At 37.6% G+C, this 23,944-nt stretch overlaps 1 protein-coding gene across 4 annotated transcripts in view; it reads left to right on the top strand.

Moving 5' to 3' along the window:
* Positions 1 to 23,010, top strand: part of INTS6 (integrator complex subunit 6) — a 44,094-nt gene extending 21,084 nt beyond the window's left edge. For 2 of the 4 annotated variants that reach the window (XM_065630249.1, XM_065630261.1), the window contains 14 exons: positions 4,905 to 5,088; positions 6,051 to 6,176; positions 7,025 to 7,179; positions 10,017 to 10,169; positions 10,301 to 10,433; positions 10,950 to 11,044; positions 11,469 to 11,579; positions 13,220 to 13,435; positions 13,544 to 13,670; positions 14,922 to 15,064; positions 15,724 to 15,958; positions 16,716 to 17,087; positions 17,549 to 17,642; positions 22,538 to 23,010. In XM_065630249.1, the coding sequence (XP_065486321.1) occupies positions 4,905 to 5,088; positions 6,051 to 6,176; positions 7,025 to 7,179; positions 10,017 to 10,169; positions 10,301 to 10,433; positions 10,950 to 11,044; positions 11,469 to 11,579; positions 13,220 to 13,435; positions 13,544 to 13,670; positions 14,922 to 15,064; positions 15,724 to 15,958; positions 16,716 to 17,087; positions 17,549 to 17,642; positions 22,538 to 22,631 (2,238 nt within the window). In that variant the 3' untranslated portion in view covers positions 22,632 to 23,010. The remainder of the gene's footprint in view (positions 1 to 4,904; positions 5,089 to 6,050; positions 6,177 to 7,024; positions 7,180 to 10,016; positions 10,170 to 10,300; positions 10,434 to 10,949; positions 11,045 to 11,468; positions 11,580 to 13,219; positions 13,436 to 13,543; positions 13,671 to 14,921; positions 15,065 to 15,723; positions 15,959 to 16,715; positions 17,088 to 17,548; positions 17,643 to 22,537) is intronic. The other 2 variants (XM_065630251.1, XM_065630254.1) reach the window with 2 other exon arrangements.
* The last annotated feature ends 934 nt before the right edge of the window (positions 23,011 to 23,944 follow it).

The raw sequence follows: 23,944 nt of genomic DNA, 5'->3' as shown, positions 1-23,944 counted from the left end.
AGTATGTGAAATATGTATTTCTTTCATGCTGGGCTCTTAAAGTGATTATAATAAAATCAGTAGTGTCCTTATAATCCAAGATAAGAGCTGAATAAGTGTGTTTCAAATTAAATCTGTAGAGCAGTTTAAAACACCAGATCTTAATATACTGGAGTAGCTGCTTAGACATCTGGCAAACTCAGAGCTATAGCACATGCTGAGGCCCTGAACTGTTTTAACTTACTGGCTGTTTTGAATTCTTTCCTTAAAAAGATGAAAGAGGTCACTAGGGAATAGGGTTGGTCTGACCAGCTCAGTGCCTATTCCATGCAGTAGTAAAAAAACCCAAACAATATCAAGAATAACAACAAAAAAAAATCCCTAAGCTCATTCCCTTTTTGGTAAAAAGGTGTGTCCAAAGATCTGTCCTAAAGCTTAAGGGGAGGATTCAGACTTGTCTGTGTGGTACCCCACGTTCGACTATACAGATTAAGTTGTCACACATTGCTGTTCATTACTTACTTGAATTTATCCTAATACTCTATTATATCACATTCTTACAGCACTTAAAGAAATTGCTTGTACAGAAAGTAGTGTTTGAGTGTTTTTGTAATTTATCTGACTTAAAGTTAAATGACCTGATAGTTCTATGTGGACTAGTAACAAACAGTGATAGCCAGTAACTGAAAGGGAATGCTTGGATCCATGATACTAAGTAGGTTGTCTGTGCAAAACCTCACTTTCATCACATTTTTTTTTAAATCCAATAAGATATTTTCACTTTAATCTGGTGATTGGCTGTGGTCTCAAATACTGAGTAGAAGAGCATCCACGGTGCTTCTGTCTTTCAGGAATGGTCTTTTGCTTTTGTCAACATGTGTCCTATTGATCAGAATTTTTCTTAGTGTAGCTTGAGCGTTCTTTACAACTAACTCTCAAGTTGGACATGCAGAAATGAAGCAAAACTAATACAGTCACACCACCCTGGAGATACAGAAATCCATTGTTGCTCTTCTGTTCAATAACAAAGCTTCTCAGTCACTTTCAAATGTCTCTTGTGTTCTTTGGGTTTAACTTTAGGGAGGCTTTTCAGAAGTGATCATATCCCACTGGCTATGACAAAAGTGTCGTTACTTCCTGTGTAAAGTTCTTGTCATGGACGAAGGCAGTGCATTTTTAGTTCTTTTAAAACTTATGTACAAGAGAACCGACAGAGTAGTTGTTTTTGGAAAGCCTGTGAAGCCAGCATGGAACTTGGAGGCAAGTTTTCTCAAAGCTTTGTCATTCAGATGAACATTTGCATTCTTACCAATTACATCAGCTTTATCACTATGGGAACACTGTCATTTGCCCTAGTGTGAAGCAGTCAAGCTTAAACCCTGTTTCAGAGCTCTTGCTGAATTCTTCAGATGTCCTGCTCCTTTGTGGAATTTCATGTGGGTTTTACAGATAAAGAGTCTTACCCTTTCAGCGCTACCTTGTCTCTGATGGATGTGATTCCTCAGACTGAAGGACAGAAATGATGCAGTCTATGCAAATATCTTCTCCACGAGCACAATTTAGTGGGATTTTCAGTCCTGTCTCTTCTGGCACTGAGTTCTAACGCATCACTGCTGATGTACTGAAAAGTGCCAGCATCAGTTCTACATTCAGCATGGCATGTTGACCAGATTCTTCCCTGGATTCACTTGTCCCAGTTGTAACTTGAGGAATGGATGGGTTCATACTGTTGGAATACCATCATTAATTATTGGTCTCATGCTATGGGTTCTTCTTGGGGTGACTTTCACTTCTGGCCTGATCTCTCAAACTTGGTCTTAGCCCTTTCCTGATCTTTCTTAAGAAGCGTTTAATTCCTTGAGGGGATTTCTCTTATTCATTTTTATATTAGGCCATAAAATGGCATACTTCGGTTTTGCAGCTGCTGGGTTATCTTCCCTTGTCTTCCTTCTGCATACCCTCTGTTTTAAGAGGAAGCATTAAACTCCTGTTTGCAAGACTGAAACTGGGTTATTGACCCAGATTATGCAAACAAAAAGCACGAGCAATGCTGTTTGACTTCTGCATGTTGCCGTTCTTCTGATCTTTCAGTTATAAGAGACTCTTACAGGAGGAATCAGTGATTTTTTTTTTTTTGACTTTTCATTGCAGAACTCTTTCACATTGTCACATTGATCCTTCCCAGAGTTGATCATCTTACATCCCTGCCAAAATAACTAATAAGTGGAAAAGTCCTGCTTACTTTCACAAGTAATCAGGAACTGTAAATGCTCCATAATATTTTTAACCATAGTTTTTCTAGCTAAAAAAATCTTGATCTCAACAAGTTTTGCAGTAAATCTGTGGCAGATCTCATTAGATGTGTTCCCATCCTTTCTCATCCATGTTATTCCCATTGGCAGCAGTTGCCAGGATTGCAGCGTTTAGCACTGAGCCCCAGAGCTCCCGATGTGTGGATTCTGTGTAACTATCAGCTCAGTGTGCACTTGCTCACGGTTAGTGCTGGCATCAGAATGGCCAAGTGTAGCGTGTCGTTGGTGTGGTGTCAGTTGACCTGATGTGTCTCTGTGATCTTAAGTTATTTCCTATGGAAAAACAATTTGTGGCTTTCTATCTTTGTGTTATAACTGCACACCATTGCATGGAAAAATACAGGAAAACATAACGCTGTTGTTAATTCCAAGTAGAGTTTTTCAGTCTATCAAGGGCTTGTTTTCTCAGCTGGGCTTGAATATTGTCAGTCATCCTTAGTCCTTCAGTCCTCTGAGGATGAAATGCTGCATTTGCTTGGAATGTTAGATGTGTCTTGTCTTTTTATGGTTACCAGAAAAGCCTGCAAGGAAGGTTACTTGCAGATTATTTTTTTTAAAGATTTTTTTTTAGATGCAAAAAGACAGAGAAGTTGACTGTCTCTTTAGAGAGAGTATCTAATCGTGCAACAACCTTTTAAGAGATTTCTCGAGATGGACCTGTCTGTAATTACCTGGGTACTAAAGCTTAACCAGTGCTAGTGTAATGTATGTATGAGCCTGTATGTGCAGTCATTGCCAGAAGGGCATTGCGCTCTCACCAACTACCCTGCCGCTGCTGAGTTCTCTAATGCTGATCTAGCTTTTATTCAGCAAAAGCAGATATTCAGGAGGAAGCATCAGGTACACTGAAAAATCCAAAGTGTTCTGATTCTTGCTCACATTTTGAGAGTGCATTTGTTGTGTTTGCTCCTGCCTTTTAGATTGTATCCTAAAATTGACTGGTTTTCAAACACAAAGATGGATTTTTCTCAATATGAGATGCTAGCAATTATGTAAATAGAAATAGCTGAGGTTTCCAGTTTGGAAATCAGGTTTAATGCTTTTATGTTCATCCCTTAAAAAAAAGCAAGCAGAAAAACTTTTTCAACAGCTAGTTGCAAACTGCTTAACTAACTAAAAATGAAGCAAATTTGTCATGGATGCTTTTGTGGATTTGCATCAAGTTTTGAAACAGACCAGTAGTTTCCTTGGCTAACATAGAGTTGAGATTGAGAATTGGGATTTTTTTGGATGCTGCATGAAAAGGAAAGTGTTGAGTTTGCCTCATCTTTTGGGTTTGACTCTTGTATTTGGCCAAGTAATGGAACTATTTACACCACTTGAGTCATTGCTTTGGGGATTTTTTTTTTCCACTTTATAGCTGCAGGGCTCCAGATTTTGCTTGTACTGACAGTGGTATCGTCAGCCAGGGATCTATCCCATTTTTCTGAAATCTGTAATTGTTCTAAGTCTAGTCTATCCATTCAGCGCTTCTGTAGTTGAATATTTTGGTAAGGTTTCTTTTCCCCAGTAGTCTCTGTGTGAGGTATCTGGGTTTAAAAGGAGAGGCTAGAGTCTTCTGAATGCCTTGTGCTGTTATCTTAGAGGCTAATGCATTGATTTTTTTTGTTTGTTTGTTTGTTTCAGTTAAGTAGTTTTAAAACTACTACTAGCCTTGGGAATTTTGGATGTCCTGTTGGTTGTTGCTGTTGATGGTAAATAAATAATATCCTGACCATTGCTGTATTTTCAGTGCAGCAGGCTTGAAGCCTGAAACTTGAATATATTTACAGTCTCTTCTGGGAATTAAAGCAAAAAGAAATGCTCCTATTTGTTGTATGTCCCTGGACCAGTATATTCAGCATTTGGGACTGAAACTTCTGTGTAGTTCTTCCCAGACAGAGGCAATACAATGGCACATGGCAAGCAGCTCTTCCTTGTATGGGTAGCTGTGGCTACTGTTATCTGTTACCCAGAAGTGAGAACTCATTGTGCATTTCAGTGTTGATTTTAATCTTAATCTCTGCTTTTCACTTAAAGGACAGGCATGAGTTTAGTTGTGGGATACACCTGTTATGTAAAATCTCTGCATTCTGATTCTATAACATAACTACCACATTAGTTCACTTATTAAAGCTCAATTATTTTGAGTAGGTGATCCTGGCAGCTAGATTTTTTTGAGTTATATTTCTTCTGTAGGAGTCTTAGATTAATATTACCTTTTCATTCAGTTGTGCTTTTTATCTTGAAGAACTGAGGAAAAGACTGAACTGAGAATGGGCCTGTTCTGCAGAAAATTGTTTGAACAAAAGAACACTGCGGTGAAGAAGTTCTTCCTGCTGAAATTCTAAAGAAAATATTCTATTGATTCTGAAGTTTAGACCAGTTTTTAAAAAGTTGTTGTTCCCACTTGGTTTGGAACTCTCAACTTCGTGCATCATGTTGCCTTGAAATGTTTGAAGTGTTGGATTAAATGATGGGTGTCTTGCTGGTAATGTACAGTACCTGAATCAAATTATAAGTATCTGTAGAGGAGTTATAAGTGTGTTTATATAGAGTGACTTGCCATCACTATGTAACCTTACTTTTTTCTTTTTTAAAGCAGTATGTTCACAGATTTAAATTCTTTTACAGCTCCATTTACCTCTAAATTCCCCTCTACCTGGAAGTGAGTTGACTAAGGAACCCTTTCGATGGGATCAGAGGTTATTTGCTTTGGTTCTCCGTTTGCCTGGTGTTACAGCACCGGAAACAGAGCAGATGACAGGGGTACCGGTGGATGACTCTGCAATCACACCTATGTGCGAAGTCACAGGAGGTGAGTGCCCTGGTTTCCTTTGACAAATCAATGCTTTTGAAAATGAAAATGAATTCAATTTAGCTCTATTAATCATGTGCATGCGGTGGAATAACTATTCTTAAGTTCTTATATTACTTGTAAAAGTTCAGAACTCCGATATAATAAAACTAAAGACGCCACATTGAAACTACAGACAATTTAATGTAAGAATTGGGTCTGTTCTGCAGTAGAGTTTTGCTACATTCATGGTATACTCTGATCTAAAGAAACCAAAAATGAAGGAAACCTGTTGGGTTGTGGTTGGTTGGTTTGTTTTGTTTGTTTGTTTGTTTTGTTTTGTTTTTTCCCCTCTGAAGCATGTAGAATTTCTGCAATGCAAAATTTCTGCAATGCAGAATACATAATAATTCTGCAAAATTGTTACTTTTCTCTCCGTCATAATTTATATTCTTAATCTCTTAGAAATTATATTCCAGATTAAACTCATGCATTAGTTTTATATTTTTTTGTAAAAGTTTTTCATTACATCCCGTATTAAAAACATGATTCTTCTGATACATCGGGGTGGGGGTATGATAGAAAGCAGGCAGTGATCTAAAAAGCATTCCAAAAGGATTTGATTCCAGTGCTTTCTGACTGTAATGTAGGCTATACTTAACAGTGCTTTGACTGAAATTCATGGACAGTTAAGTGTTGATGTCTGTCACAAGGGGGAGCCCATTTTCCATGAATGCAACTAAGAATTTGAGTTAACTCATTAAGGGGCTAGAACCCAAAGATTTCCAATGAGGTGCCTGTAACACTGTCACTGCTTCACTAGGCTGCTTTGCTGCTTAAACGAAGAGAGAGTGTTTGGTAACAGCTTTAAATCAGTGATCCATATATAAAGCAATATGTGTGGTGGGTGAAGTTTTGAATAATCCCAGTTAAAATAAGGGCAGAAACACTGAGCAACCTTAACACTGACTGTTTTGTTTTAGGTCGATCGTATTGTGTGTGCTCTCCAAGAATGCTGAATCAATGTCTTGAGTCATTGGTGCAAAAAGTGCAAAGTGGAGTGGTAATAAATTTTGAAAAAGCAGGACCGGATCCTTCACCAATTGATGGTACTTGAGATTTTTTACACTGTGATATCAAATGACAGGGATGACTATCAATACAATTTAGTGAACTTAATGTAATAGTTGCCGAAACAAAAGGAAAACTGCTTCAATTTAAAAGACATTACTACGTGAAGTACCTGCTATGTCTGAAATTCTGTTGTACTTTTTCAAAATACTGGCTATAGCTGCTAGACGCTGTGTAAAACCTCTATGTTTGGTCATAATACTCAGGTATTCTTAAACACAGTTTTTCATGTCAAGCATAGTTATATGGGTTCATGAGTTTTAAGCAGTAGTTTTCAAACAGCAAGAAATGTAAATAGCTTAATATGAAAATACTATGGGTTTATACGCTCATCGTTTTTTGTTTAGTGTAGTAAAGTGGCTGCATTAAGAGTTAAAATAGCAAATGTGACTGTGCAGCCTTAACTTCTCATTCTAAATGGCTTGGCCGGCTGTTACTGGGAAGTGTTTGTGAGATTTTTTTTTTTTTTTAAATCCTGCTTTTCTGCAATAAAAGTTAGTCCAGCAGTATTAGTTGTGTGTATCAGTTTTTTTAATGCTTGGAGATTTGAAGGTTGTCTGGTAATAACAATGGGAGGAGAAAGAATGTGATTGTGAAGGGCTCCAGATAATTGCCTTTCTCAGCTCTGATCCTGTAAATGTTCAATGCATATTTGGTTTCTCATAGTTTCTGAGTTTTTACTGACAGCTATCTGCTATTCTTAGAAATAATATTAACTGCAGGAAGAGCTTCCCTGGGGGTATAGTTCTTAAACTCTTCACAGTTGTTTAATACTCCTTTTGAGTTTTAGCGCTATTTTGACTCATAAAGCCTTTTTCTTCTGTAGATGGGCAGGTGGATATATCTAGACCTTTTGGACCGCAACCTTGGCACAGCTGTCACAAACTTATTTATGTCAGACCAAACCCTAAAACTGGGGTTCCTATAGGTCATTGGCCTGTTCCTGAATCCTTTTGGCCAGATCAAAATTCTCCAACACTGGTACGTACTGAAGTTAGATAAAGCTAAGGGTTGTGCATAGGGGAATATTCCAGAATTTTCTATCCACTTATTTTAAAATTTTGAGATATGTGCTTCATTGTACCAAATGTAACAACAGTGTTGACCCGAGAAGGAATGGCACATGTAAACCTGTGTTGCAGTTATCTCGGATAAATTACTGATGAGCAGATAAGATTATGGGGTTTGCTTTTTAGTGACTTTAAAGCATTAAGAAACTGCCCGTAACAGATTTGTTGACCTAGTACATACATGTCATGTTTCTGTTTGAGCTCAAAATATCAAACCAGAAATAAGGCAGCACTTTGATAATAGCCTATCATATTCTAGTGCCTCGCAGATGGTATTAATAGAAGATAGTATGATCTTCTCAATTTTGAATCCTTATGATAGTTCATTCTAGCAGGCAAATGTAATTTCATCTGCAGTTGTGCACTTTAGCCATACTTTCAATTTATCCCAAGTGGAGAAACTCACTTCTTTTTTTTTTTTTTTCAGTACAACCCACAGAGTTAATTTTTTTTTGTTCTCTTTCATAAAAAAAGTACGTGACTGCCTTTTGTTTTGTCTGAGAAATAATTATTATTATAGTATAATATATTTTTGTATTTCCGCTCATCTTTGAAAGTCATTAAAGTAGAAATAATGCAGTTGTATAATTATTCCCTACATTTTGTGATTATTTTTATTGAATTATTTTTTAACTGAAACTAGTGTGCTGACTAGCAAACTCGTTGAACTTTTCAAAAATTTTACCTCCTCTGTTTAAAAAAATATAAAGTCCTTTGAAATACTGGTTGTTGAGGAGTGATACAGGTATGAAATTTTAGTCATATGTACAGGTTAGATATTACTGGTGTCTGTGGCCACATTCCCTGAAGGATGTGCATGTCCTTTTGAACTACAACGTAAGCTAGCATATATGAATAAAAGTAAATTTTATGTAGTCATTTAAAAAAACAAAATGCCATTCTGTATTGAATATTAAAAACCTGCTCTGTAGGAAAACTCTCCTGTGTACTCCCTGTAATCACTATCAACGGCACATCTGCCTCCATTCACCCTATAGAGTCAGTGCAGTGTCCGCCACTGCAGATCTTGATTTGGATTGCTGAAATAGATCTTACCAAGTGAAGAGTTATTGAACTGATCTGCTAAAAACATGATATTTGACCTACCCAAATGTTGAGAAGATGAGAAAAAATTTTCCCAGTTGTAGCATGTCTAGCTCTCATAACGGCATAAAGCACTGGACTATTAGGTGTGCAGCTAAATTCCTGTTGTCATTTGGAATTCCACTTTGAACTTATGCAGTGCCAGAGCGCTACGTTTGCTGATAGTGTGTTTCCTTACTATTCTGAAAAGATAGTGTTTAAACTTAGTATATGTTGTAACTCTCGTCTACTCAACAGTCCATAGTTAGGTATTTTTCTTTTCCTCCCTGTTACCTGATCCACAGTGGAGTTGTCTCAAACAGTCCTACCCCAATAACTGTTTCATATATTGTAGGTAATGATAAGATCAAGGCTTTCTTAAATGAAAGTTTGCTAATAATGTTGGCAGATCAACATGTAAATAAATGGCTGCTCCCACTGCTCTGAAGTAAAAATAGTTCTGTTTTCCAGCCAAGGGTTATTGGACTTCTCAAGACATAGCACTCAACTGCTTTTGCAGCGTTTTTATTCCCAGTACAACTGCTTCATGGCTTGGTCTACAACTCCACCACAACTATTTATTTGAGGCATTGTCTTTGAAGAGAACTGTGGTTCCTTCAGTTGGTTGGGCCTCCTGTTTTGTGTGTGCTTGGACACCTTCCTCAGAGGGGAGACTTCAGGCACAACCAGCTCGGTGGGCTGATAAGCTTTGGATGGGTCATCCTAAAAGAAAGAGGCTAGAGCTTGTAGGCATAGAAAAATGTCTTTAAGGTGAGGTGGTAGGAAGGTCCAAGAAAGCCAGTGTTTCCCGAGTTCATCTTATATATTTATTAGTTACCTTCTTGTAAAAAGAGTAAGTGGAAGGAGGCTTCCCAATTGAGCTCTTCCCCAGATTCTGGTGGCCTTGGAGGAGGCTTGGGGGTAAGTACAAGAGCTTATGTTCCTTTCCTGAAAACCCTTCAGTGGAAGGTGTGCAGCTCTCATTTTCATCACACATAAAAATCAGCTTTCCCTTTCTGCAAAAGAAATTTCAAATATGTTGTTGATTTATGCTTGAAATGTGAGGCACAAAGGTCTTTTCCCTGTGATTAATAAAAAGATTAAAATCCGAACACTTGAATTGCTTGAATTGAAATAATTTTTCACGGGCCTAGTTAAAATATGAGTTTTTCTAAGACTTGTTTTTTTCTGAATTCTGGCTGTTCTCAGTCATTATAATTCAGTCTGAATTTTGAAACTTTTATATTAGCTGAGGAGGAAAAGCACCGGAGGAAGTCAGTACATGCAAATTACAGTGCCTGTTTCTGTGGGCAATAAAAACGGGCATGCCCCAGACTAGCAGTGAGGATGTTTTTTGTCCCTACTGGGATTTACTTCCATTTGTGAAGTTTTTATGTATATGCAAGAAGTTTTACTTGCATAGTGTTCTGGACTTAGTAGGTAAGATAATTGGTATTTATTTAGAAAAGATGTCTTCAAATTTAAAACCAGTGCTAGCATCATAACTGCTTAGGACTCGTTAACAATAAATATTAATCTGGTATTGAATAGGCTCCTTAAATATGTCTGTTTTCAAAGAAACTGTATTACTTTAATTGTCATACATACCACAACAGCATTTTAATCATTGTGCAGACTTACTAACAATGGGATGCTTATGTTTAGCCACCTCGCACATCTCATCCTGTGGTGAAATTCTCCTGCACTGACTGTGAACCGATGGTCATTGACAAACTGCCTTTTGATAAATATGAGTTAGAACCTTCACCACTGACCCAGTTTATCCTGGAAAGAAAATCCCCACAGACCTGCTGGCAGGCAAGTAGAGTGCATGCTGAATTTATAGAATCTTGTTCTTCATAGAGTTTATTCTATAGTCAAGATGGGATGTTGAAATTTCAGAACACAGTGGTTTGAATTTACATACAATGTAATGTGTTTTATTGCAGGTGTACGTGAGCAATAGTGCAAAATACAGTGAACTTGGTCATCCTTTTGGTTACTTGAAAGCTAGTACAGCGCTGAATTGTGTGAATTTATTTGTGATGCCTTACAATTATCCAGTCCTCCTTCCACTGCTAGGTAAATACCACTTCATAAAAAGTTTTCTTAGGTGGTAGGCAATTGAAAAATGTATCTCATCTAAATAGATTACTGCAATTAGTGCCAGTATTAATCACACATGTGTAGAAAGGTGTCATGCTGAGCAATGTATTTGTTATCAGTAACTTGTTTCAGTTGTCACCAGTTGGCTGCCCTTCATGATTCAGACTCAATGCGTAAGATTTACTTAATCATGGTTCTTTCAGGTATGTTTTGGTCTCACTTCTTTCATTATTTTAGGAGCCATTTTTCCCAATATGTTGTCTCAGTTACCAATTCAATTTTATAAAAAAATTTTCAGGTTCCATCTTTTGACTGCAGCATTAATCTTGTGTGTGTGTATATTTAATTTAGTTTTATATATGTAAAAATACATATACTAATTTAAGCATTGAGAAATTGGCATTTCTTTGGGAGTTTCTTTTGTTAGAAAAAAAGATGCAATGCTGTCTAGATGTGCCTTTCATTTTTTCTCTTTATTTTTATAACCATCAGATGACTTGTTTAAAGTACACAAGGCAAAGCCTACATTGAAATGGCGACAGTCATTTGAAAGCTATTTGAAGACAATGCCTCCTTATTACCTTGGGGTAAGATGACTTCCTGTGTTAAAATTTCTGTTTTGTTATGTAAGTAGTAGTTATCTTTCCACTATGCATGCATTGCCCATTTCAAGTAGAATATATATTAATTTAAGAGGCAATAGCTAAACATTATGCATAATGATAGTTACTCTTTCACTGGAGTCCTGTGGAATGCTTGAGACCTGAATGTTATGAAAATTTCATCAGATGTGCCTTGTACCTAAATGATATCTCTGTTAATATTTGAGTTTGTATGAATAGAACAATGCTTTAAAACAACAAAAAAGATGCTGCCATGGAAGTCTTTGTTTTTCTTCTTTTCTAACTTTGAGGACCTAAAGTTCTGTTTGAAATGGATACAGTTAGTTGAACATATACATACAGCACTTATCAAGTTAAATATGACTGTATAATATATTCCCTGTTTCAGCCTTTGAAGAAAGCTGTGAGAATGATGGGAGCACCAAACCTTATAGCTGACAATGTGGAATATGGACTTAGTTACAGTGTCATTTCATATCTCAAAAAGTTGAGTCAGCAGGTAATGTTGAAGCAAAAGAGCAGTTAAAACTTATTATAATATCAGGGTAGTCTTAAAATACTCAAGTTCAATGGCTTTGAAGGAAAAAAGAGCAGAAAGATCAAGTTTAATACCCTCCTATAAATAATTAGCAAAAAAGTAGTTTTTCTCAGTTTAAAGAAAACTTGACCTTTAAATATAGACTTTATAGACTGAACTATAAAGATATATAGAGGTACAAATCGAGATTGTTTTGGGTTGTGTGGTTTTTTGTTTTGTTTTTGTATTTAAGGAGCTTTTTTACTTGTACAGACAGTAGCGTACTTTTGTCCAAAAGAAAACATGTTGTCTTACCTTAGATGTTAAAGATGTTCTAGCATTTTTCAGGAACTAGAGATTTGTACTTTGTACATCTGAATCAAACAAAGTGTCCTTTCATTGGCTTGTGAAATGAAATGGGAAGTGTTCAGCAAATGTAAAATAAACTGACATAATTCAGAGTCTCAAATAAGGATGAAGACGTAGAAGTAGAAAGTGACCTTTTGAAATTGTTGACTGTGTTCAGAATAGTGTCCATATCTTTCATTAGTCTCCTGCACCAGCTAAAGCATTTCTGCCCTACTACCTCCACTTTTATTTTATTGAAATGTGCATGTCAAGCTTTCTTGTTCAAGATAATGCAGTAGGCTTGAAACTTCAAGAGGCAGTGCTGAAGGTAATTGTAACTTAGCTAATGAGTTCTTATGGACCAGCTTTTTCTTAAAAGATTAATATAAATGATTATTTTTCCTCTTGAAGGTTACAGTATATCCTGTTAAATCCTAGTCATATTGCTCAGTATTCTGTGAACTAATCTCTCAACCTAGACATCTTAGACTCCTAAAATGTAATGACATGCACTGCAAATTGTACTTAAAGCTTCTCTAACTTCCGAAAGGCTCTGCCAGTAGAGATTCACTATTCTTAAGAAGTACATATTCAGATTTTGAGTAGTCTACAAATTTATGTGAAACTGCAAAACCAACATTGGCAAGTGTGTTACTAAATTACTTTTGGCTCTTTGTTCAACTGTATTCTGCCAAAAAGCTAGTGATTATGAACATGTTTCATTTTGGTACAAAACTAACATGATATTGGGGGGTTAGGTCTGTCTAGTCAAACAGGTTCAGGTATTATCGTGTATTTCATATTTATTAGTGTTATGACTACTCATATTGAGTTTTTAAAAAGTTTGTACCATTGTGTGACTGATCGCAACTATAGTTGTGGGAGAATCGGTCTTTTGAGAGTTAGCGTTTAGCTTTTTCTGTAGAAAACAGTTTATGTGAGTACAGATAGATTTGCAGAGAATTACTAGTCAAATTATGACATTTTATGAAAATAAAAGCATTGCATGCATATTGGTGCTTAGATACTATAATGGGCAGCAGAGGAGAAATATGCAGAGGACCTAGGCACAAACTGTTCACTATATTTAAAGTTGTAGTAAGCATTAAGTGGTTATGTATTAAGCGCTCCTTAAGCACTCATCCTGGGTATGGTCGTCATAATATATTAGCACATTGTTGAATCTTCTAGGTAGGAATTTAAAATGAATAAGTCTGACTAATCCTTTTGAGAGCATATTGTCAATTTTATTTATTTATTTATTTCAAATTAAGGCCAAAATAGAGTCCGATAGAGTCATTGGCTCTGTAGGCAAAAAGGTAGCGCAAGAGACTGGAATTAAGGTCAGAAGCAGATCACACAACCTGTCTATGGCACATAGGAACGATTTTCAACATCTGCTACAGGGGATTACTGGGGAAATTCCTCATAGACCTCTAGACCTCAATATGAAGGAGTATGCTGGGTTCCAAATAGCTTTGCTGAATAAGGTAAGCACCACTGTGTGTAATGTTGTTATTTTCAATATACTTCCATTGAAATGCTGGATATTGTTTTGTACGTGGTATTAATTGGAACTTTATTTACTGGAACCATAGGATTTGAAACCTCAGACTTTTAGAAATGCTTATGACATACCCAGAAGAAATCTTTTGGATCAGTTAACACGAATGAGATCTAATTTACTGAAGAGTACTCGCAGGTTCCTCAAAGGACAAGATGAAGGTCAGATAACAGTTTATTTTTTGCCTACCTGTGATATGATAGGTACTAAAAAAAATGAAGACTGTAACAAAAAGTGTAGTTCTTTAAAACTTAGTGGATGTCTGATACTGCCATTAAACTACGCTTTTTTAGATTTTTTTTTCTTTAAATAACTTATTGGAAGAAAAAATGACAAGGACAGAGAAGATGTGGATTCACTGCTCTGTCCTTTAGTCTGTATGAGGAGACTTTGGCTTTTACATAAGATTCTTTGTTTACTGCTTTTTGCCAACTTTCATGATATTTCTGAGGAAAAAAAACCAACAGGGCAGTTCTGAACATTATAATCTCTCTCCATAGAAGTGGATTGTGAGCAGTGGAAAAGTAAACTTGCTCACTGGATGCTGCCAGTGTGATTCTTTTGCCCTTTAGGCCAAGAGCAAATAGTTCAGTAGTCTACTAATTTATTCCTTTACCTTTCTGCTATGTCTTCTGGTACTGCCTTATGGCATCAAACAGAAGGCAATGAAATAAGTGGAGAAAATGAGAAGGGCAGTGTAAGGGCAAGTGTAATGTTGGATTAGTCCTGTCACTACTTAGGTCAGATTTACATCTGTGATCAAGTGAAGTTGCTCTTTGGGGAAGGGGTTAAACCACATAAAAACTACTAAGGCTTTTTTTTTCTGCTAGCGTATGTTTTGCTTGATCGAAGGCTTGGCAACTTTAAATCTATAACAAGTTTAGAATCCCGTCCTATGGATTTTAAGGATTTGTTGATTCCAGTGGTCAAAAATTACTGTTGCTTTGGGAGAATGCTAGCCTCAACAATTACATTTCGAGTGGCTAAAATTGGGTAGAGTTATGTCAAAGCTGTATACAACAGGGCATTACTACTTTGCATTAATGCAGCTTTTGTTTGTAGTAATGTTTTTGTTATAATTTGTTCCCAGTCTCAGTTTTTTCACCCATCTACCCTATTGAAATGTCATGGGACACATTGGAAAACTAACATCCATGCATGACAACTACTCCTAATTTCCCTGTCATAATGATGAATACACAAGATGTGTACTGATTCACTTAAACAAGTTTCCTGCACTCAAAACATGATGTTAGAGATACCATTTAGGCAAGAATAATGGTGAGGTTCACACACCTATTTTGTTAATGCATTTGATAAAAGAGTGAAAACTGGTGGTGTAAAGTGGATATAGACTAAATTTTTTCAAGGCAAGCAGTCTTATATATTAATAAACCCTTTTGTTGTGATAGATCAAGTTCACAGTGTACCCATAGCACAAATGGGAAACTACCAGGAGTATCTAAAACAAATACCTTCTCCACTCCGAGAGCTTGATCCAGATCAACCACGACGGCTTCATACATTTGGCAATCCATTCAAATTGGACAAAAAGGTGACTTTTCTGTAAAGCTTTTTAAAAATGTGCTGTTGTGAGTGTGTGCGCTACTGATTAGACCATTCAGAGAGCAATGTATTGGAGAAACAAGTATTTGGAAAAATACTGCTTATAAAAAAAGCATCTCGAATGTTTTTCCATCAATACTATACCATGGAGAGCAGTCTTTATTGGAAACCAGTATTATGCCTCTGAATTCTATTATAAGTTAAATGTGTTTGTCACTGTAGTGTAGGTAATACCTAATCATGTTTCCTTTACCAAACTTCCCCCATAAAAAACTTGCCATAACTTTGAGTGTGGACACTGTCTTTTGTCCAAATGTATCTTGAACTTGACCAAATTATGAATGTCATTTAAAGCCCTTCTTTTAAATGTTTGAGTCATTTTGCAGTTACTGAAAAAGAAGTTCGACAGCCCACTCAGTTGTCTTACTTTGCAGACTGTTGGATAAAGGTCTTTAGTCAAGGAAGAATTTGATACGGTTTTCCCATGTTACTTTGGTCGATATTTGAGAATTCAGTAAATAGTAGCATGTTGTACATAGTTGCCTTTTACATGGTAAACATCGTCATAACATCAAAGCATTAATTATATTTTATATTATGTATTTTTGGCATAAATTTTAAGAATTCTCCTGTTTAAATTAATTACAGGGAATGATGATAGATGAAGCAGATGAATTTGTGTCAGGACCTCAAAATAAACATAAAAGACCTGGAGAACCAAATATGCAAGGGATTCCGAAAAGACGACGTTGTATGTCCCCCCTGCTCAGAGGTCGACCGCAAACTCCTCCGGTTGTGAATAACCACATTGGAGGAAAAGGGCCACCGACACCGATGACACAAGCACAGCCTGACCTTGTTAAACCTATTCCTATTCACAAAAGTAAGTGAATCTTCTTTATCCTTAGAGAGTTTGCTTTTTAATTTATACAAAAACTTTTTTATGTAGAAATGCCATTGGCCGATTTCCCAGATATGGCAATTTTATCCCTCATTTTTGAAAATGAAATATTTAAGTGCGTGTCTGGGGTTAATTACGGAAAGAGTTAACATAGTCCTTCAGACAGAAGTTTCTTTCATAGTATAAACAACGTATTTCCTGTATTAAATGAGGAGACAATGTAAACAGTCAGAACCATGTTCTTCTTTTGCCTGAGAATTCAGACCTTCCAAAAGTATCACAACATGAAGCTAATTTGAATTTTGCTGTAGCGCAGTGAATTCGCTTCGCCTATTGTGGAGCTGAGGTGCTGTGTAACGGTCTTGTTCACTGTTGAGCACTGAAGTTAAGTTTGTGAGTTCAGTATAATGGGGAAATACAAACATGTCATGAAAGCACATTTTACAGGTGCTTTTTCTTTTGTTGATAGTCCATATAGCAATTTCCTTCTTCATATAAAGAATATACCTGTGATTTTTTTTTTTGTTTGGTTGGTTTTTTTTAAGCCATTAATTGCCAGGAGGTAAAGTAATGTGCTCAGTGTTATAACCCACATACATGTTTTCTTAAGTCTGGCATGTACAGTAGATTATACAAGTTGGAGCTTAGCTTTTTACAAGAGTTTAATACTGAACTAACTTATCAGCTTCTATCAGATGATAATGTGAAACTGGCAAATGTAATCTTTGGTTTTTTTCAGCATCAGAAACAAATAATGAGGTTACAATGGATGATGTGGTTGAGAATCATGTTACAGACCCACTTTCATCAGATGTTTTCCCAAATACTGTGGATTCGGAGTTTTCAATGTCCTCTTCTCTGTTCAATTCACTGGACCGACCGGCAGCTCACACAGAGGATGTAGGCCATGAACATTTAGGAAATAACTTGAATGTTGATGGGTTTTTGGAGAATCATGAGGAATCAGGTAGTAAAGAACAGAGTACTGAAGAGAACCTGCCAGTGTCTTCACCCAGCAAAGGGAAAAAAACAGTGCATTGCAGAAGTTCCAGAGAGATTAATATAGAGCTAAGAGCACAAATTATGAAAGAGATCCGAAAACCAGGAAGAAGTAAGTATACCAAATCTCTCTTTCAGATGATTGGCATGAGAGCTAGACAAAGAATTCATATTAGGTCACTGTTTTAGAAACATACTCAACCATGAGGCTGAAGCAAAATAAATTTAAAGCTGAAAAGATTTATTTAAAAACCTCTGCCAAAAATTTCCTGGGTGAGTGATTAAAACATTGTTATACCTATTAATGTTCATGAAAGTCATGGTTTTTATATTATCAGTATCACAATTAGTTTGTTAGGTGTTCCACTAGTATCCTAAACTGCATTGTCCTGTGTTTTTTAATGTTAGTTTTCATTAAACAGTGTGTCATCACTGCAGGCCTGGTTGATAGGAGATATATCCTAAAAGCTTACAAAAGCTGAATGAAATCTGCAGCATTTCACTCAGATCTATTACAACAGGTATCTGTATAGGCATTTCTTACATAACTGTGATTTCGCTCTTCTCTTTAAGAGTATGAAAGAATCTTCTTTTTACTGAAGCATGTACAAGGAAACTTACAAACCCGACTGATATTTTTACAAAATGTTATTAAAGAAGCTTCAAGGTAGGTAACTGAATTGTGTTAATCTTATAAAACTACACCATATACTTCCATACATAACTGCTTGACAACTGTGCAGTTCTTTGAAACTTGCAACACAATGCAAGTAAACAATTCCCTGGAAAACAAACAAACAAAACCAACCAACCGAAAAACCAGAAACACAAGAACTTTCTGATGTGTGTTATTGCCTCAGATTTTGTCCTGAAAATGTTGGCAGCTGTAACTGCCAAATCACCATAAATGTAGATGGACAATGGTTTAGAAGGAGAAGATAAATGTAGAAAATCATACAAGTTTCAAAGTTCAAGTGTGAGCATACTGGTAATTTGAAAAACTGACAGAACTGCATACTACTGTGAATTAAGCTTTCAGAAACAGTTTAAATTCATTATTCTGCATCAACTCAAAATCTCATCCTAAAGCCAGTTTTGAGATCCAGGTATGCTCTGTAAAGATACCTCTCTGTTCTTCAGATTTATTTCTTTTAGAGATATTGTAGTTCTGTCTGAGGATGTGGAAACGGGGATGTAGTTTGTCAGTGGAGTAGAGAGACTTGCTGAGGACTTAAAGCCAGTGTTGTTAATCCAGGTAGAAACTGTTCATTACAGCATCCTTAGACTAACCATACTTGCTTAGCCTTCTACATCTTTACTAAGAGGAAAGAAAGGAATAACATGTAATTATGATTGGAACCAACAGTGTGTGAACTGAGGTGAACTAATAATTCTGTCATCTTGCTTGAATCATGAGTATAACTGGACCTTTAAGGCTTATTTTCAGAAGCCTCAAAGAATAGTTGATTTTTTTTCTCTAGTCTGTTTTTGTAGTACTCAGCTTTTTTAAAACTATTTTTTTCCTGTGGCATTATTATACAAATTTATGATTAAATAAAAATCAAAGTAATTTTTGTATAAAACCATGCTGAGAGTTTAAGGTAGACTGAATGCTGGATGTTCATAGAGCTCCTCTAGCCTTCTGCTGCCAGCACAGTGGGGCAAGTAGATGTATAGAGATCATGCTCATCCTATAGCAACAATTACTATATCATGCTTTTGCTTGATTTGTCTATTGTTATATCACCTGGTCAGAGTTACTCCACAGCCTGTAGATCATATATGCTTCCTCACTGTCTCAGCACACCGAAACAATATTCTTGCTCCTGGAGTCTGTGTCAGCCCTTAGTGGGGTTGGAATATTTGCACCTCTAGAATTAGGCTCTTTAGATCACCTGTAATTCTTTTTTCTGTTGCACAGCTTCTCTATTCCAGTTATCTTGAGTTGACTTCCTACAAAATTTGGCAGCAGCTGAGTGTTGCTGTTGAATGCATCAGAATTGAATCTTGTCTCTCACCATAGCCAACAGTTTTCTGTATCTACTGGTGGAAAAAATTGGCAATTCTGTTTCTCTTGACTGTTGTTAAAGTTTAATTTTTATTGGTTTGAGTGTAGGGACATCTTAATCTCTCTCCTTCCTCTTCTCTCCTAGGTTGGGTTTTTATACTGTGGTCATTTTATCCACCTGGATAACACTGCCAACAATCCCTATGCAGTTCTCTGCTTCTCTCTTTGTCCAGGCAAACTATCACATTTAACCAAGGTTCCCTGTGGGAAACATCTCTGGGCTCTCTGGAGTTGTCAAGATAGTCTTGTTTTGTTAACTGATCGCTGACCTTTGCAATGGTGTGGAATGCAATTCCGATTTGGGATGCCTGCTCTCTTTCCCTGCTCCAAGCAGCTCTGACTCTGAACACAAAGTTAAGAAAGCTCTTGAGCATTTCAGCAAGAAAGTGTGTGTTTAAAAACAGTCCCTATTGAATTCTGGAGGTTAATCCACTAGAGAATTGTGAGGGGAGAGGAAGGTTTCTAAAACAATCCACAGTTTTCAGTTTCCTTTGGAAACCGACTGCCTCGCAGTTCCTCTTGTGACAGCAGAAAAGCTATCACTTTTGAAAGGTAGAATCAAGATGCAGTAGATAGTTGATCATAAAAATATTGAAGATGAGGAGATATCACATCTCAGTTTCAAATTCTTGGCTATTTCTATTCTGACAAAGATTTTTCTTGGGCTTAGTGATATACATTTTGCTCAGCCTGGCAGGTGGTATTAGTGCTTACAAGGAGTTCTTTTTAAACACAAGAGACATGACTTCCCAGTAGCTGGCTATGGCTTTGGATGCACAAATTGAGGAGTTATTTGGGAAAGGGCTAAAAGAAGTTAGCCTATGTAGTGGAGAGGTCTTCGATATTTCTAGAATTGGCATAGCAATCCTTTTATGGTCCTAGCACTAAGAATGAGTGGGTTTTTTTGTTCTCTGCTAAACAGCCTAGAGCAAAAGCTGACAAAACATGGATCAAAATTCTCCCAAATTAACTGACTTTTCAGTATTAGAAATTCAATTCCTTTTTATTTATTCTCCAAACTAGGAGCTTTGGGCTTTGATACGTGTATTAATAGCTTAAAATGTGTACCTACGCAAAATGCCAAGCAATACCCATTTGTGATACCAGTGCTGGCAAGAATTAATATAAAGTAAAATGAAAAATTATGCTCAATAGCTAGAACTACTCAAGGAAGTCTTATCATTAAGGCTACTAATTTTCCTAGCAGAGCAAACAGCTGAATTAGAGTCAATGCTTAATTCTCTTAATTACAATATTAGTTAATGTGGTAAATTTTCGATTGCCTTGAAAAAAAATTCCATGCTGTAGGGTTCAGCATTTAGAAAAGAAGTTTTAGTGAGTTATATTGAGGGGCTGGACATAGTGCACTGTAAACCTGAATTCTTGTGCCAACAGCCATATGAGAATAGTTAGCAATGTGTTTTTTCCCCACCTTCCACCAGGTTTTAAGTTTCTAGGAAATATCTGCTGTTAACTTGTACAGCTGCTTCAGAGAGGCTCGAAGGTGTTCTGGAAAGTAACATTGCCCAGTCACTTGCACAGAATATGAGCATGTTAAATTTTCACTGGGATATATAATAGTAAAGCACTTTGCTATTAGCTTGAATAATTTGGCTTTTACTAGAGGGAATGCGAAGGAATACTTACCTATTTCCCAGGTTAGTACTATTCAGCATGCAGGAGGCAGTTGTGAAAGCAATGAGGAAGAGTGGAGGGGAAGCAGTACTTGAAGTGTGGGGATTCTGTGGGGTTCCTGAGGAGAGCTGTGATGAGGATGGGTAAGGGCCCAGAGCTCTGGCTGTACATACAGGCTGGGGGACGAGATGCTGGAAAGCAGCTCTGCGGGAGGGCTCTGGGACTTCTGGTTGACAGCAAGCTGAACATGAACCAACAGTGTCCCTGGCAGCCAAGAGGGGCAACCGTGTCCTGGGTGCATCCAGCCCAGCATGGCCAGCCGGGCAGGGAGGGGATTGTCCCGCTCTGCTCTGCACTGGTGTGGCCTCACCTGGAGCACTGGGTGCAGCTCTGGGCGCCACAGGATAAAAAAAGATATAAAGCTACTGGAGAGTGTCCAGAGGAGGGCTACAAAGTTGGTGAAGGGTTTGGAGGAGAAGCCATATGAGAAGTGGCTAAAGTCACCAGGTTTGCTCAGCCTGGAGGAGACTGAGGGGAGACCTCATGGTGGCTGCAGCTTCCTCACAAGGGGAGGAGGAGGGGCAGGCGCTGAGCTCTTCTCTTTAGTGACCAGTGACAGAACCCGAGGGAATGGCAGGAAGATGTGCCAGGGGAGGTTCAGGTTGGACATCAGGAAAAGGTTCTTCCCCCAGAGGGTGGTGGACACTGGAACAGGCTCCCCAGGGAGGTGTCACGGCCCCAAGCCTGACAGTGTTCAAGAAGAGACTGGACAACACCCTCAGACACATGGTGTGACCTGTGGGGTTGTCCTGTGCAGGGACGGGAGCTGGACTCGATGACCCTTGGGGATCCCTTCCAACTCAGGACATTCTGTGATTCTATGATTCTATTCAGCGAGATAGTAAGTGGCTGGGAATGGAGCTTGTTTCCTTATAGCCAAGCTGGGATTGTGGGGAGGTCTGTGGTCTGGGAATTAGGGCAGATGTCATGTTTCTGTGAGCCAAGAGCATGGACTGGGAGGCTTGGCCAGGACTAGAGGCTTTCGCCACCATTTAATAAGGTCATAGGAACTTGATGTATAGTTCAGAATAGCACTGAGTTGAGAGTGTGTGATCTTTGCTTGGCCACCTCTCTGAGTATGCGCTCAGCTGCCAAAGCACTGGTCAGAAATGGCTTCTCAGATGCAGAAATGTTGCAAGGGGGATGGCTCACTGGAAGCAGTGAGGAGCTGTGTGTGCCAAGGCAAAGGTGATAGCAAAGGTGACAAAGTGGTCTGCTGTTCAAATTTCTGTAATCAGTGTAGAATAGAATTTCAGAGGCTTCAGGTATGGATTATGCCCGTATTTTTTTTTAACTTTTCTCAAACTTTTCTTTTGTACATTTTGTCAGGATAGCTGCTCTGCACTGTGTAGTGGGTATTCTTTCATCAGTACCAACTTCACTTAACTTTTGTGAATGCACCAGGAAGGCATGCAAATAATCCCTGAAAGCTGTTGCCAGCTTCAGGGTTATAGCTCTTTTGGCATACATTTTATTTCTATACTTCAGAACTTTACTTCTGGAAACAGCAACCACAAAACACTCTCTTTCCTGGCTTTCTGAGGGCTGAGTGATGTTCAGCAATGTGCTAGAATAGACTGTTAAGCATAGTTTTGTGTTCTCTTACTAAATGGAAAATCAAGTTAGTACTTTACCAGAACTTTAGGAGACTGTGTATATACGTATGAGATGTATAATAACCTCATCGTGCACTAGACCTAAAATAATAACTGAAGTTTCCGAGGTTCAGTAAAAGTCTTGTGAACAATGTTTCATGTATTGCTGTGTACATCCATTGTTATGCTTTCTTTTAAATACAGGTTTAAAAAACGAATGCTGATAGAACAGCTTGAGAGTTTTCTGGAAGAAATCCATCGCAGATCCAATCAGGTCAACCATATCAACAGCAGCTAAGAAACACTGCACACAAGAGAAAGCCACAGCAGGGCACTGCTGTCCTTACTTGCATTCATTTTTGACATGCACTCTTATCTCAAGTTCCTATACCCAAAAGAATGAGAAGCTGCTCTATAAAATGATGAGAAAAGTATCCATCATCTTTTTTTTTTCCCTTCACTTCTGTTATTTTTGTAATGTGAAAAATATCACAAAAACATTTTTATTTAACTAAACGGAGAACTTCTTGCTTGTCATGGACTTAAGCGTCACTTTCCCTCAGGTTCTATTTTTCTTAATCCAACCTTCAAAACTATCACCTCTTGAGGTTGAACTTTGCCAAAAAGTTGCTTTGTAATTTAAAAAAAAAAAAGCACATACATTAAACAAGGTAATGTTTTGTATATACAGTTATTTTGGATATATTATTGTAAGATGTATAAATGTATTTTGAAAAATATTTAAGAAAAGCACTTTTGTTATTCCATCAATAAAAACTCTATTTTAATCTTTGTGTAGGATTGAGTACTGTTTTTATTGGAATGGTTCATTTTCCCTTTCCAGAGCGGCTGTATTCTGGTGTCAGCGTTGAAGAATGAAGAGCAGTTTTGTATTGCTGGATATCCTGCTCTTAATCAGAGAACAAGTGAAAGGGAGCTAAGGCTGAATTGCAGCTATGGTAGGATGAGACCCTGTGGCCTTGTGTACTCTGCTGTTTGGTGACTGGCATAACAAACTGATGCACTGCGTGCACATCCACAGCAATGACAAAACGCACGGTTTTATGAGGATACACTGTCGTAGAGCAGGAGTCAGTGGCCTTTGAGGAATGCTGCACAGAGGTTTTGTGTGTCAGAAGTTTTTACATGTTTACAAATTCGGGAGCAGCCAGAAGATGCTGCTTCCTGGACACAAAATATCACTGAATGCTTTATTGGCCCATGTCTTTCATCTGCACTAAACTCTCGTAAGTTCTGGAAAGCTTTGTTTGGTTCAGTGGGAGCAGCTCCCCTCTGATGCTTTTCCTAGGAGACAGTAGTTCACAAACTTCACCGAAAATCTTAGTGAGGCTGGGTTTCTGATGCTTGTGCCATGAGTTGCAGAATCTTGTACTAAAACACTTGTTGTTATGCCAGCTTTTGTCGGGATGCTGAAAAGAACATATTTCTAGATGCTTTTAAGCTCATTCAGAGTTCTTCAGGAATGTCCATTCTATGCTGTGTTCATTAAAAAAAAAAAGGCAAAATAAAAGCTAGTAAAGGTAGTATCACTACATTTTTTGGCAATAATATTTGTTTGGTCGCGGGTTAAGCGGGTATTTCTGCTTCCCA

This window comes from Caloenas nicobarica, chromosome 1 (assembly GCF_036013445.1).
Source record: "Caloenas nicobarica isolate bCalNic1 chromosome 1, bCalNic1.hap1, whole genome shotgun sequence".
In the NCBI taxonomy this organism is placed as follows: Eukaryota; Metazoa; Chordata; class Aves; order Columbiformes; family Columbidae; genus Caloenas; species Caloenas nicobarica.
Note: the sequence above shows the minus strand (reverse complement) of the source record. Positions and strands in the feature narration are given on the sequence as shown.